The 13,415-nt window shown below is 44.7% G+C and overlaps 1 protein-coding gene across 2 annotated transcripts in view; it reads right to left on the minus strand.

The window, feature by feature from the left end:
- PLEKHA7 (pleckstrin homology domain containing A7) overlaps nt 1-13,415 on the minus strand; it is a 203,833-nt gene that overhangs the window by 37,270 nt on the left and 153,148 nt on the right. For both annotated transcript variants that reach the window (XM_063093679.1, XM_063093678.1), the window contains exon 10: nt 5,603-6,073. In XM_063093679.1, coding sequence (XP_062949749.1) covers nt 5,603-6,073 — 471 coding nt within the window. The remainder of the gene's footprint in view (nt 1-5,602; nt 6,074-13,415) is intronic.

The raw sequence follows: 13,415 nt of genomic DNA on the forward strand, positions 1-13,415 counted from the left end.
TACTGACCCATGCCTCCCCATGTGGGCCTTCTGCGATGCCACAGCCTCAGCATTCCTGCCCTTTCTGACCTGGTTATTGTACTATCTGTAACTTTTCCAAGGTCCTGTATTGGTGTGACCTTTTCACACTTTCAAGACATCCTCTTCCTTAGTCAAGCTGAAAGTTCTTGGAGGATAGGAACTATGTCTCTCACTCTGCTACTGTCCTTGGTCTGAGAAAGTCCTGACATATAACTAGCCCTTCAGTAAACACTCCAACACACAAAATTTGGATATGATTTTGAAAACTACCACCAACTAGCTATCTTATTTTCTAAGAAGAAAGAAAAACTTGGCAAGAAACAAAGTATGCAGTTGCATTAAGCCTTAAAAGTCCAAGCTAAGGGGTGGCACGATGACGTAAAAAGAGAACAGGTTTTAGAATCCGACAGGCTTGAGTTCAAACCCTTACTCTGCCTTTGTTTATCCATTTTATCTAACAAACTTTTATATGGTGCTTACTGTCAGCACCACCTGGAAACATGTTAAAAATGCAAGTTTGTGAAAGAAGCTGAGCACAGAAAGACAAATGCTGTATGAATTCACTTACATGTGGAATCTAAAGAAGTCAAACTCATAGAAGCAGAATGCAGAATGGTGGTTACCAGAGTCTGGGGGGAGTGGGAGGGGCTGGGGAAAAGGGAATTTGTTGGTCAAAAGGTACAGAGTTTCAATTAGACGTGAGGAATGTTTTAGAGATCTATTGTACAACATGAAGACTACGGGTAATAATAATGTATATTTCAAAATTGCTAAAAAAGTAGATTTTAAAAGTTTTCACCACAAAAAAGTAGGTGAGGTGATAAATATGTTAATTAGCTTGATTTAATCATTCCACAATGTGTGTGATGCTCTCTAAAGTTTGAGAAGTGCTGTTCTAATTAATACTTAGCTCATTTAATCATTTAACTATATGACCTCAGGCAAGTGTCATTTATGTCCCCTTACTATACAACGGGGACAATAAGAACCATTTAACAGATTGCTGTGAGAATTAGAAATAGTCGTCATTCAAATATAGTAGCTTTTTCCTTCCTTTTAAGGGTTATTTTTGCAATCACAGGAGGTAATTGTAACATCTCTTCAACCCAGACTTGTCACGTCTGGCAAGCATGTCTGCCTGCCACTAGGTGGCAGGCTTTACTATTGATTTCCCAAAGTTAGCCATGACCATGGCTCAGAAGCCGGAGCAGTGCCTGAATCCTCAAACAGAGGTGGTGGCAGTGGCAGAAAGCAGGCTGGGGGCTTCCCCTGGGAGGTTCAGGACTTTAATATCCATTGTTCACTCTGCCTGAAGCAAACTACAAACTATGCGAAGCATGTCTGAGCTGTGCTCCCACCCATATGCCCCTGCGCCTTCCACCCGGCTCTGCAGCCCACTCTTGGTGGCTGCCTCTCGTGTCTGGACAGTCAGAGTCCCCCACTGGGCAGTGCCCCCAAAGCCGTGAGCTCATCATCTAACCCGTGCCATCCACTTATGTAATGTCTGCCATTTGGGGGTGACCCCAAGATACCACTGTAATGGTGAACCCTTGCTCCAGAGACCAAACCATGGTAAGTAACTGATAAGATAAAGATTCCATGGAAGCAGGCAGGAGCTTCTGGCACAGCTTTGTCCAGATAGCAGATCCATTTGCTGGCCCCAACCCTAGCCTTACTCAAAAATAGGGCTCTAGGTCTCTTCACATCCTGCTCTGTGGCCACAGGGACTTCCTGTCCCAAAAGGCACTACACAGAATATTGATACAGCCACTACAAAAATGGTCATATTGAAAAGTAAAATCATTTTTTATAACCAATTACTTATGTGACAGATATTCCTTACCCTAACTTTCATATCAATCTCACAGGACTTTCACCTTCTACTCTGTTCCTTATTATAGTGTTTGAGTTCCCTGACCCTACCTCTGCTCCCACCCTCTGCCATTTTATTTTATAAGTATTTTATAAGTATGCATTACTTTAATGCAAGGCTAGAATTACTTTAAATGGAAGGCTAGAATTTCAAAACAATCTCTTAGAATGTGGTAAGATTCTAAGGGTATGTCAGTCTGTCTCCCGCAAACCAAATACTAAAGGAGTTAATGATGTGAAATATGTATCTCCAAGTTCTGAACAAACACTTAGAAATAATTCCCTCTGTGGACTAAAGCTGAGAATACAGGATCACAATGCAGTCCAAATAAGCCTCCTTCCAGTGTCTTAATGCACTCAGTTTAATAAGATACACAAAACAGAGATATCCATCTTCTATGTTTTCAAAAGGAAAGTGGAGGAAGTTCCTTTATTAAGCAGCCAGATTTATTACTTACTGTAAAAGATTACAAATCTACGTTTCAGGGAAAAAAAATCTAGGAATGCAAGATGCAGACCTTTCAAGATATAAGTGAATGATCAGAGATTGAGCAGACACTTTGCTCACTCAGAGGCTGACGGTACTCTCTTCTCTACACTCTGTATTCAATTCTTCACTTCTACTCACTTTTTAGCCCATTGAGATCTGCTTCCACCATCAGACTAAAATTCCTCCCACTGTGTGTTCAATGTCCTCCAAAGTCAATGAACTGTTCTCTACAGACCTGATGTCACCCTGCTCTTCAGATAAGAATGACTCAAATTCTCACCTCACTTCCTAGAGAAAGGGTGACGCTCTCCCCAACCACCTCTCATTCTCCTTGACTTCTTATTCTTTAGCTCCCTGATGCATCCCTCTACCCAGAGTACAGGCCATTGTGTGTAGCAGAATAACACAGGTTTATGGGCTGCCAGAAAAAGTTACATAGAGACATTTTACAACCAAGAACTTAAAATTGCATATCGGTCGCCCAGTTTTTGAAAGTTCTCTTGTGCCCCTGTCACAAAAGCTTCTCACTGGCCAAGCCATCTTATTGGCTTCTTCCCTCCTATTACTATGCCTCCTGATCTAACTTTCAAATTCTAACTCTATTAAGAAGGGCAATTCAAGCCTGTCCATCTAAGCCCATCTAGAAGATCGGTAGGAAAAAAAGGCCTCTGCTACCAAGCAAAAGACCAGCAGAGACCCTGAGGTTCCAGACTTTCTTGGCAGAAGTCCTTATTTGTAGCACCTAGCACTGCTGACTGAATTTCTTCCAGCTGAGACTCTCGCCCACAGAACACTTGTTTTCCTCCAGCATCTCCCACCCATCTCCTTTATGGCAATTTCACTTTTGTCTAACCCTAGGGCTGGGGGTCCTCAGTGTTCTGTCTTTGGCCTTCTGCTATTGCTCACTCTAAGCTAGGGATTCTCAACCCTGGCTGCACATTAGAATCATCAGGGGAGAAAGGTTGAAGGAGGATGTGCTTTTTAAAAATCCTGATGTCCAGGCTGCAACCCAGACCAATGGAATCAGATTTCTAGGCATGAGACTGAGGCCTCAGTAAATGTTAAGCCTCTCTGGGTGATTCTAATATGTAGCCAAGCAACCAGTTTCTTGACTATGGCCATATACCAGAATCACCTGGGGAGCTTTTAAAACATACGGATGCCTTGACCTCACCCAAGAGCAATTAAATCAAAATCTCAAGGTAGGGCCTCAAATAATCAAATTGTGCAGCCAGAATTAAGAGCCATGGCTCCAAGCATTCTACACTGGATAATCTCACCTACTGCCAGGGCATCTACATATCTAGGTGCCAGTTACCACCTGTAGGGTGATGACTCCTGAATCTCCCTACAGAATCTCTCTCCCATAGCCACATTCCCTTAACCCACTGGTCATCTCCACCTGACACTCACAGGTACCACACTCCTTGTCAAGCTCATTTCTATCTCCTGTGCTCACATCTGGTGCACAGTACCACATCTACCTACTGACTAAGCCAAACCTGAATGCTAACTACAACTCCACCTGTGGCTCTCCCCATTATTAAGTTCAAAATGGAAATCCTGATTTCCCCCAAACTTGTTCCTTCTTTAGCCCTCCCCATCTCAGCAACCACCTACTGTTCAAGTCAAAATTCAAGGGATCATCCTTTATCCTCTCTTCCCTTCACATCCTGCACATCCAATTCAGTGACTGAATTCGCTGTTTCAACCTCCAAAATGTGCCTTAAATCTGTTTCTTTCTATTTCCATTGTTACCATCCTGGACTATTGAAATAGCCTCCTCCCTAGGCTCTTATCTTTGGGAAATATTCATCAGATCATATCACTTACCTGCTTAAAATCTTCTAGTGGTTCCCCCTATTGTCTTTTCAAACAAAATTCAAATTCCTTTCCTTGGAGTATGAGGACATACATGATACTATCCCTGCCAACTTCCAACCTCACTCAGCAGTGACGTCATCTTACAACCACTTTTCAGGGGGCCTACCTAGCCCAGCACCAAGAACAGCAGCCTCCCTCCCATGTCCTTACGCAGCAGCTTTGTTTTTAGTAAGACCCAAAATGTCAACAAACAGAATTGGCACCTGGTCAATCCCAAGTGGAAATGGGAAGGAACCTTAGCTATAACATAAAAGGCCTTCCCTTATCCTGGTCTGTTCCACAATGTCTATCAGTCACTTAGGGGTTTTGCATTGTGATTTCTCCTCTGTCCACCCTCACAACTGCCTGGCTAGACCAGATTAAAAAGATGACAGCCACCCATACACACCCACCATACCCACATACCTAAAAAAAAGGCCTAGGCTATTCCCCTAGGAGCACTACCACCTCCAAAGCCCACAGGTAGAAAGTCTAGGCCTTGCCAACAGGGAAGATGAAGTGTGGCATTTTAGAACACATTATCAGGCCTGTGACAGGCTTGGTCTCAGTTCTGACACATCCACTGCAGCCACTCCAGCCCCTGGGGAGCTTTCCGAATGCACATGGGCTTTGCTATCTGCTCTCCTGTCAGTGGTTTCTTTCAGCAGCCCAGGGATGGTGAGGGGAATTTGCAGTGTCTTCCTAATGAAGACATAGCACAGCGGCTTCTGGGAACAACGAGGAAGATGGGTGTCCCTGAGATCTTCACGTTCATAAACGTGCCCTTATTAATCTAAAATTAAAATAAAATACAGACAATGCTTTGCAAATAGCAAGAGATGCATGCCTTCTAAATAGTTAAACTCCACTTCTTGAAGGAATGGTCATGACAGAGCCTAACGTCAACAGTGCCCAAGCACTTCTTACGTGCCTAGAATTAAAAATGGATCTGTATTTACTCTAGTTTCTACAGATATTTCTTGAGTGTGGAGAAGTAGCAGCATAAGAGGAGAAGACAGTTATTATCTATATGCTGAATGTCTCAGGGCATTCTCCATTTCTGGGAAACAAAAGCCTCTGGTGTAATTCACGTATGGACTTTGGAGGCTCACAGACCCGGGTTTGAACTCTGGCTTTGCCACTTATCTGTGGGCCCTGGGCAGCAGGTTCTTTCACTTCTCCATGCCCCAGTTTCTCTCTCTATAAATTCAGTCTATCACTGCCCCTCTTTGCAGGGTTGTTACGAGAGATTTATGTAGACAGTGGAGGTAAAGAGTTTAACGCCAGCCTTTACCCAGCACTTGCTGTTGTTACTATACTATTATTATTAGCAGCGATCCTGAGTCTCTTACTGACCTCCTGCCATCTCCCTTTGGGGCCTTCGCCCAGTGCTCCACCTGGGTCAGGCTGCTCATCCTCTGGCTGTGCTTTTCAGTGTTGGTCCTGAGAGGAAAGGCCCGCGGGTAGCTGCCAGTCCCATTCTCTTCTCCTGGGCCGTATGAGGCAGGCAGCCCACCATTCTTCTCTGCCCGCTGGGGCTGTGCCTGCTGGCCTCTTGGGCCACCGGGTAAATCCACAAACAAGGCATCCTCCTCAGCTGGTGAGTAGGGGGACCTGGCCTTGCTCCTGTCCCGCTTGCCCTCCAGCAGGTCGCTCTGGGAACGGTACCGTTCTTCCTCCTGCTCCCGCTTCTCAAAACCAAAGGAGTAGTCACGGCCACGATGAGGACAATCCCTCGTGTGTCTGGGTCCCACACGGCCACACTCGCGACAGGACTCTGTGTGGTTGGCCTGGGGGACTGCCTGCCGCTCCACCTTCTCCACGTCCCTGCAACAACAGCAGCACATTCAGCCCACTGCACAGCCAAGAGTCCACGATGAACACACTGTACACTCAGTCACCTCCAGGCTTGTGCACGGGCTATTCCCTCTGTCTGGAATAACTTTCATGCTCAATTCACCCTCATTCAGCCTGCCTGAGTTCTGCTCCTTTGGAGATCTTGCTTAAATGTCACCTCCTCCAGGAAGCCACCCCTGACACATACCCCCAGTCTAGAATGGGACCTTGTACTAACCCCATTGTCACACTAATCACACTGGACCACAACTGTACGTTTACTCATCTGCTCCGATCTAGACTATGAGATCCTTCTTGCCAGAGGCTCAACCAGCTGTCACTGTATGCCCAGAACTTCTGCACAATAACTTTTGCTCTCTATCCATCTGTCTGTCTGGGGCAGTCCTGATTGCAGAGAAAGATCCTAAGCCCAGCATCTCTCCCACTGGTGTCTAGCATAGCCCAAAGTACAACTGGCAGTATAATTAACACTCTTTAGAGATGGTGAACAGAGAATGGGCACCTCTTTATATGACCACTTATCTATCTTATCAGGGAATAGCTCAAACAGGAACCTACAATTACAATGGCCTGATAACAATTCTACGAAGTATATTAGTCATATTTTAGAGATAAGAAAACTGGAAACTGAGGCAAAGGGAAGATCAATGATTTGCCCAAGATCAATCAGCTGGAGCAGAGTGGAACCAGAGCTTAAGCCCACGTAGACTCCAGAGCCCATGTGCTTTAAAGTCTCCGCCCTCTAACCTCTCCATGTGTGTCCATGACCTAGATACATGCAAACCTGGTAACGGTAAAGGAGAATGGGGTGGTGAGAACTGAGGCTAGAGAAGGAGCTTTTGGGAATAGTGGAGGGCTCTTCTTTCGTGACCTGTGTCCCACTGTAAGCCACCTCTCCCTGCCTCCTTGGAGCAGGGTCCTACTTATGTCTGCATCCCCATCACCTGGCACAAGGGACACAACACCGGCTCCACGAGCTTTGCAGAATTTAGATTGGGAGGCAGGGGAACATACTCTACCCTAGCCCAGATGGACCAGAAAAATGAGCAGAGACCCTTAGATGGGGCAGTTGTACTCCTTGGTAAAACGATCCTGGCCTTAAGATCCATCACACCTCAAAATGGCCTCACCAGAGGGGTCTCCATTTCAACATGAAAGTATATAATAAAAATGCTGCTATATTTACATCTCAATGGTCAGACCCCAGACATCCTTGCAACAACCTCAGAACTTCAGCTACCAATAATCAGCACAGACTGAGAAATAGTTAGAATGTCAATAAAAAGTGAGAATAAGACCCCTAACACAGGGTCTGCTTCTTAGTGTGTACAGGCCTAACTGCCAGCCTTAACTTAGGCATGGAGAACCAAGAAAAGCAATCACACTTCTCACTGTCCATGTACTTGTGCCTTTTCCATGCTTTGCTTTCCCAAAGCATGCTTTCCCAAGCTTTGTGGAAAAGAAAAATAATTCTTCTCTGTATTTCCTTTTATCCATCACTAAGAGACATCTTTCCTCCCCACCTACTCTATAGCTATTGCCCTTCTGATAACAGCATTTCAATTTTCATTTGGGGATCAGCCTTCCCCACCCTCAGTCCATGTGGTTAGGGTGCTGCTGACTCTACAACTCCCTGTTTAGCTGAGGCTCCAGTGACTCAGTGATTGATTCAGGGTTTGACACATGACCCAATCCAGGCCAATCAGAGTTAGCCCTGATTGAGGGCTAACCAGCTCAGTTGGAGCTGGTCTTGAGCTGTTGCAACTTTGTGGGAGATGCTGTTTGATAATGAAGCCAACACCAAGGAGAGCAGATGGAGAGAAACAGAGTCCTAAAGACTAGGCCTGAGCTCCTAGATCTAGCCATCCATAAACCAGATACATTCTTGGACTTTTTGGTTGTGAACCAATAAATTTCCTTTTTCACTTAAGTTAGTTTGCATTTGATTTCTATTACTTATACTGGAAGGAGTCCTGCGTATTATGCTATTTTATAATGACATATTGAGACAGTAATCTCTGAGGGCCCTTCCATCACTAACACTCAGTGGGTCTACAAGCTCCAGTAGTAGGAAAATATGGGAAATATTCAAGGGCCTATACGTAAAGAAAAAGCAATTCTTACTGTACGCTTATAAAGGGACAACTCTGTTCCACAATGTGCACATTATAGATTTTAACTTTATCTTTCCTTTCTTCCATTAGTTCTCCACATCAGTGTAACCCTAACTGGCAGGCTTCACGATGCCTAAGTTGGCCTTTATCTTCTTTGCTGTTTCTCAGATTCAGGAAGGCACTCACCGAGGGTGTGTGCTAAGGCTGCTGTCAAGATGGCTCGCACACTGGCCAGACCACTGAAGCTTTGTAACTGGGCACACTGCTTTGGTTTCACTTGCTCTGATATTTCTAATTGGTTACTCCAACTGTGAAACCCAAGTAACTGTATCTCCTTGTTCACATCCAAAAGATAAACAGCATATTGTTATAAAAGCTAGATAGTGAAACAAATATGCCACCTACAAGTACATGTATGACTTTAGAACTGAAGGGAAATGAGGGCTTCTTCAACTCCAGGACCCAAGGACTGTGGGTGCAATGTCTTAGCCCAACTAACTGTAATCTGGATTTTTCTTTCTTTGCTAATCAATTTCCACTGGGACAGGCACTTAGGGATATAAGAAAGTAGTAGAGAAAACACCCTCCACCTTCAAAGCCAGATGACCCTAAAACCCGATTTTATCATGATAACCATATTTAATACTGTTTTCATAAACAACTCACTCCCAAATCATAGAGTTTGCTAGTTTTCTCTAACCTTGGAGCTAATTTTATAACCATAAATCTTATGTTTATGTACTGTGTTTGTACATATGAGTATACACACTCCCATATATGCCAGTACTTCCTAGAATTAAATTTGATAGGAGATCATCCTTTTCTTCAGATTAATACCAGCATCTACTGCAAAACAAACCTTTAGAGGGTGGCTAGAAGAATGGCAGTCTGCTTGCCACCTGGCATTTTTCCAGGCCCTATGACTGTGAGGTTATGACCAGTTCCTTATTCCCATGGCTCCTGGGATTTACATAAGATGTGTCTTTGTGCCCCAATTGTTCAGGCTCTGGCTGCAGGTAAGAAAGGTGAAGGTAATACTCCCTACTCCCCCACCTTACCTGACTTAAACATTTAACTTACTGAGTTGTGAGATTTAAAGCCAAAACATTTTTTTTTTTTTGGTCTTCTCCCTGTCTCCTTGTATTCCCAACAATTTAACACATGACTTCTCAAATCAGGAGACTTGTCACAAAGGAGATCTGCAATGCTTGAGTGAGCACAATGGTAGAAAAGAATGAAGCATCTTTTGGCTGTCAATGACTATGTCCATCCAGAAGACTTGGCCATGCAGAGCATAGACATTTAGCTAAGATGACATAAGCCTTTCCCAGATGGGTTGCTATTCCAGTGCAGGTCATTGCTATCAGGGTGAATACCTGGAATCAGTGACTGTTCAAAAACACAAGGAATTCTTGACATTCAGTGACCATTTTGGCTATATGTGCCATGGTTTGAAAATGACAAACCCAGAGGACATAGAATCGAGAGTCAATTGGACCTGGATTCAAGAACTGGCTCTACCACATATAAGCTGGGTGACCCTGAGCAAATGATCTCTCTGGTCTCAGGTTCCTCATCTTTAAAACGGGATAACAGCCCCTGCCTCTGGGTTTTGGTGAGGATTAAAGAAAACAATGCACAGAAAGAACAAAGCACAGTATGCCTTTAAATACAAACGCCTGACAACCCAGTGTGTATTCTCTCATTCTTTGCCCTAATTTTTTCAAAGTGGCAATACCCAGCAAAAAACTTACATTGTAGCTGAGGGTGATCATGTGACAGGGTTCTGGCCAATAAGATGTAAGCAGAAATTGCTAGGTCTAACCTTTTTCTTTTTTCTGCCTGGAATTTACTCTTTGCTGGACTGCAACGTGACAAAAATGAGAAAGAAAGTCACATGCTAACACCTGGGTAGAAAATGATAAAGAGCCTGGGTCTCGGATGGCACCAGGGAGGTACTACACCAACCTGGACTACCTACCTCTGGGTTCCTGTTGTGTGAGAAAACTAAAACCCAATCTGAGTAAGCCATATGCCACCCTAACTTGGGTTGTTCTATTACTACCAACCAAATGCAATCCCTGACCGATGCAAGGGGCTAAACTTATCACTGGCTGGGGTTGGGCCCTCATTTTCAGCACCTCACAGAATGTTGTGTCTGCCTACAGCAAATTCTTATTTTCTCCTGCAAGGGAGAAGAGTGCATATCTCAGACTGGGGATACTTTTCTCTTATTCCTTTTCTTCACAAGAACTTGTAAGTTAACAGATCTTTCCAAGAAATTGTGCACTGATTATTACTTTATTCTGCCTCCTAACCATTGAGCTCAACAGAAAATAAGGGATAATATTTCCCTCTATCTTAATGCTAAACACACCCCCCAACACACACATTATATCTCATTCAAAGACTGAGGTGGGAAGAGGAATGACAGCTTGTTGGAGTTTGGCCGAACTGTGGTCCTGTTGGCAGACACAGCCCTGCTATTGTAATCCCACTGGAAGAATCCCTCCCCACTCACCTTACCTGAAAGACCAAACTAGCAGTCCAAGAACAAGGGCCAGGCCACTGATATTTTTGGACAGTTTGATCTGGTCCAGGCCAGGTGGCAGAAGTCCTGCCATGGGAAACCAGCTCAGCCTGTGTTGACAGATCCTGAGTTCTGAGCACTGATCTCTACTCTCAGGACTAGGGTAGGGTCAAAAATCAGACCCCATCCTGAGCACAATCAATATACTTGTACCAAATGCTCAAGAGAAAGGGCCCAAAGCACCTAGAGAGCCCCAAGGCATGCTTGCTCACTGAAATTTGTTCCTGGCATTTGAGGAAGGGATAGCTGGACAGAAATGGCAACAGGAGTCAGTTTCTTCTTTTCCCCAGAGTTAAATAGGGCAGTCCCCCTGGGATGGGGGAAGATATCCGCTACCTTTCATGCTCTGCTCTGCTCCACCTACATTAACAATAGAAGGCCTGACAGCTCTGACAATACACTGCACAGGCTGCCCTTCCCCAGAGAAGAGTGAGGTCGCAGAATAAATGAAATAACCAGACTGCAAAGCAGAGGCTGCCTCCTGTCTCAGTACAGTGGCTAATGGCAAAGTCCCTCAGAAGTTGTAAAGACTGGCAAACCAGAATAAGAAGAGAGAAAAGCTATTTGAGGCCCACTGGGTCTCTGCACTTTGTTCAATCCTGCCTGAAGAATCCTGAAGAATCCTTCTCTCTCCTTCTACCTGGGCAAGCTATGCCACCTGTCACAGCTCAACCCAAGCCAGTCTGAAGCTCTGGTACCCACCTTGCTCACCCACTTTCCATCTCCCTATGGCAGTCACAGTCTGGGGCATACATTTTGTTATGGCCAATGCTTGGTTACTGTTACTACATACTGGGTCCCACTGTGTGCCAGGAATTTGACATAGACCATCTCTAATCCCTACAACAACCCTGCAAGGTTAGGACTGCCAAGCCCAGGGAGGTTGAGGCCACTCACACATGAGTACCGGATTACTTACAATAAATTGTCTCTAATGAAGGACAGAGACCATGGCAGTAGTAGCCATCACTGACTGAGCACTTACTAATGCAAAACCTTGAGCTAAGCCCCTTATTACCTCTGCTTATCATCACGCAAACCCACGGGGCTAGGGATGTTATTATTCTTTCATTACAGCTAATGAAAGTGAAGATCAGAGAGGTTAACCAACATGCCCCAATCATGCAACCAGTGACATAAGCAGGACCCAAACCTCAACTGATCCAACTCCAAAGCCTTGTGCCAGGCTGAAAATGTGTCTAGAAATTACTTATTCTGCCGAGGGTCCAAGGGGTTTGTCCAGCCACACTTTATAAGACGATCAGAGTTTGAAGGGCCAAAGATTTAGTTCTCCAAAGAGAGTGCAGCCAGCCATTTCTGAGCAGGGTGATTCCTCACATACAAGTCCCAGAACAGTGTTCACATCGCTCCCAGTCTCCCCAGGTCCTTATTTGAACATCTTACAGGCACAGGCTCTTTCATTCATCCATTCATCCGCTCACCCACCCAGCCAAACATCCACGCACCTATCCATTAACTGAACACTTACTATGTGCCAGGCACTGATAAATGAGACCTATGCAGTTCTCATTTTCAAGGAGCTTAAAGTCTGGTGGGCTGACAATGGTAACACAAGCCAGTATAACTTTGGTATGAAAATCTATGATTAAGGAATGACAGAGGACTACAAGAAGGGGCATCTAAAACACAGGGAGGGAGGAAATGACACACACCTAAGACCTGAAGGATGTGATGGAGTTGTCCTGGTAAGGGTGAGAGGGCTGGGGGAGCAGATAAGCAAATCCCAAAGGGATCCTGGTGCCTCATGAGAGGAGCCTCTACCACCCAGACCTCATCACAGTCGATTCTTTTCCTTGCTCACCTGATTCAGCCACACTCTAAGCTCATTCTTGCCTCAGGGCTCTTGGACCTACCATTCTCTCTGCCCAGAACACTCTTCCTCAAAGTTCTGCACAGCTGACCTTCTTTTATCAATCAGGCCTCACCTCCACATCATTCCCTTATAGAAAGAGGCCTTCCCTGACCACCCAAACATGGCTACTCCCTGTCCCCTAGAACCACCCTATCCCATCACTCTGTTTTACTGCCTCCATGCATAGACCATGAAAAAAATTGTCTTACTGATTTATCCTTTGTTTGTTTATGGTCTGTCTTCGCCCCCTCCCCTCTAGAATGCAAGCTGCATGGGACTTTACCTCTATCTTTGAACACTGATGTATTCTCAGCATCTTTAACAGTGTTTGACCCACAATGTGCCCTTAATAAATATTTGTAAAATAAAAGACTAAATGCATGAGTGCATGAACAAATGCACCAACTTGAGCTGTGGAAAGTTCAGTGTGGTTAGGGCACAGAGGATGGGGAATGGCAAGAGATAAACCAAAGGTGTCTGTAGGGACCTAGCCCATGCAGGGCTTCAAAAGCCCTGCTAAGAATGTTAGATTTTACTCCAAAGGTAATTAGAATATAAGTTTCTTCAGTCCCAAAACAGACTATTATTACATCAAAGAGGTTTGGAAACTGAGAAAAGAGATGAGTTATCTTCTGCTATGCCTTCCTGAGTCACTGGTCAGTCTTGTGAGCTGTAAATGCAAACTGACTTCTGCTTTAGCTTGTTAGAGAGGACAAAGCATCCTTCAACAAGACA

This window comes from Cynocephalus volans, chromosome 4 (genome assembly GCF_027409185.1).
Source record: "Cynocephalus volans isolate mCynVol1 chromosome 4, mCynVol1.pri, whole genome shotgun sequence".
Classification (NCBI taxonomy): Eukaryota; Metazoa; Chordata; class Mammalia; order Dermoptera; family Cynocephalidae; genus Cynocephalus; species Cynocephalus volans.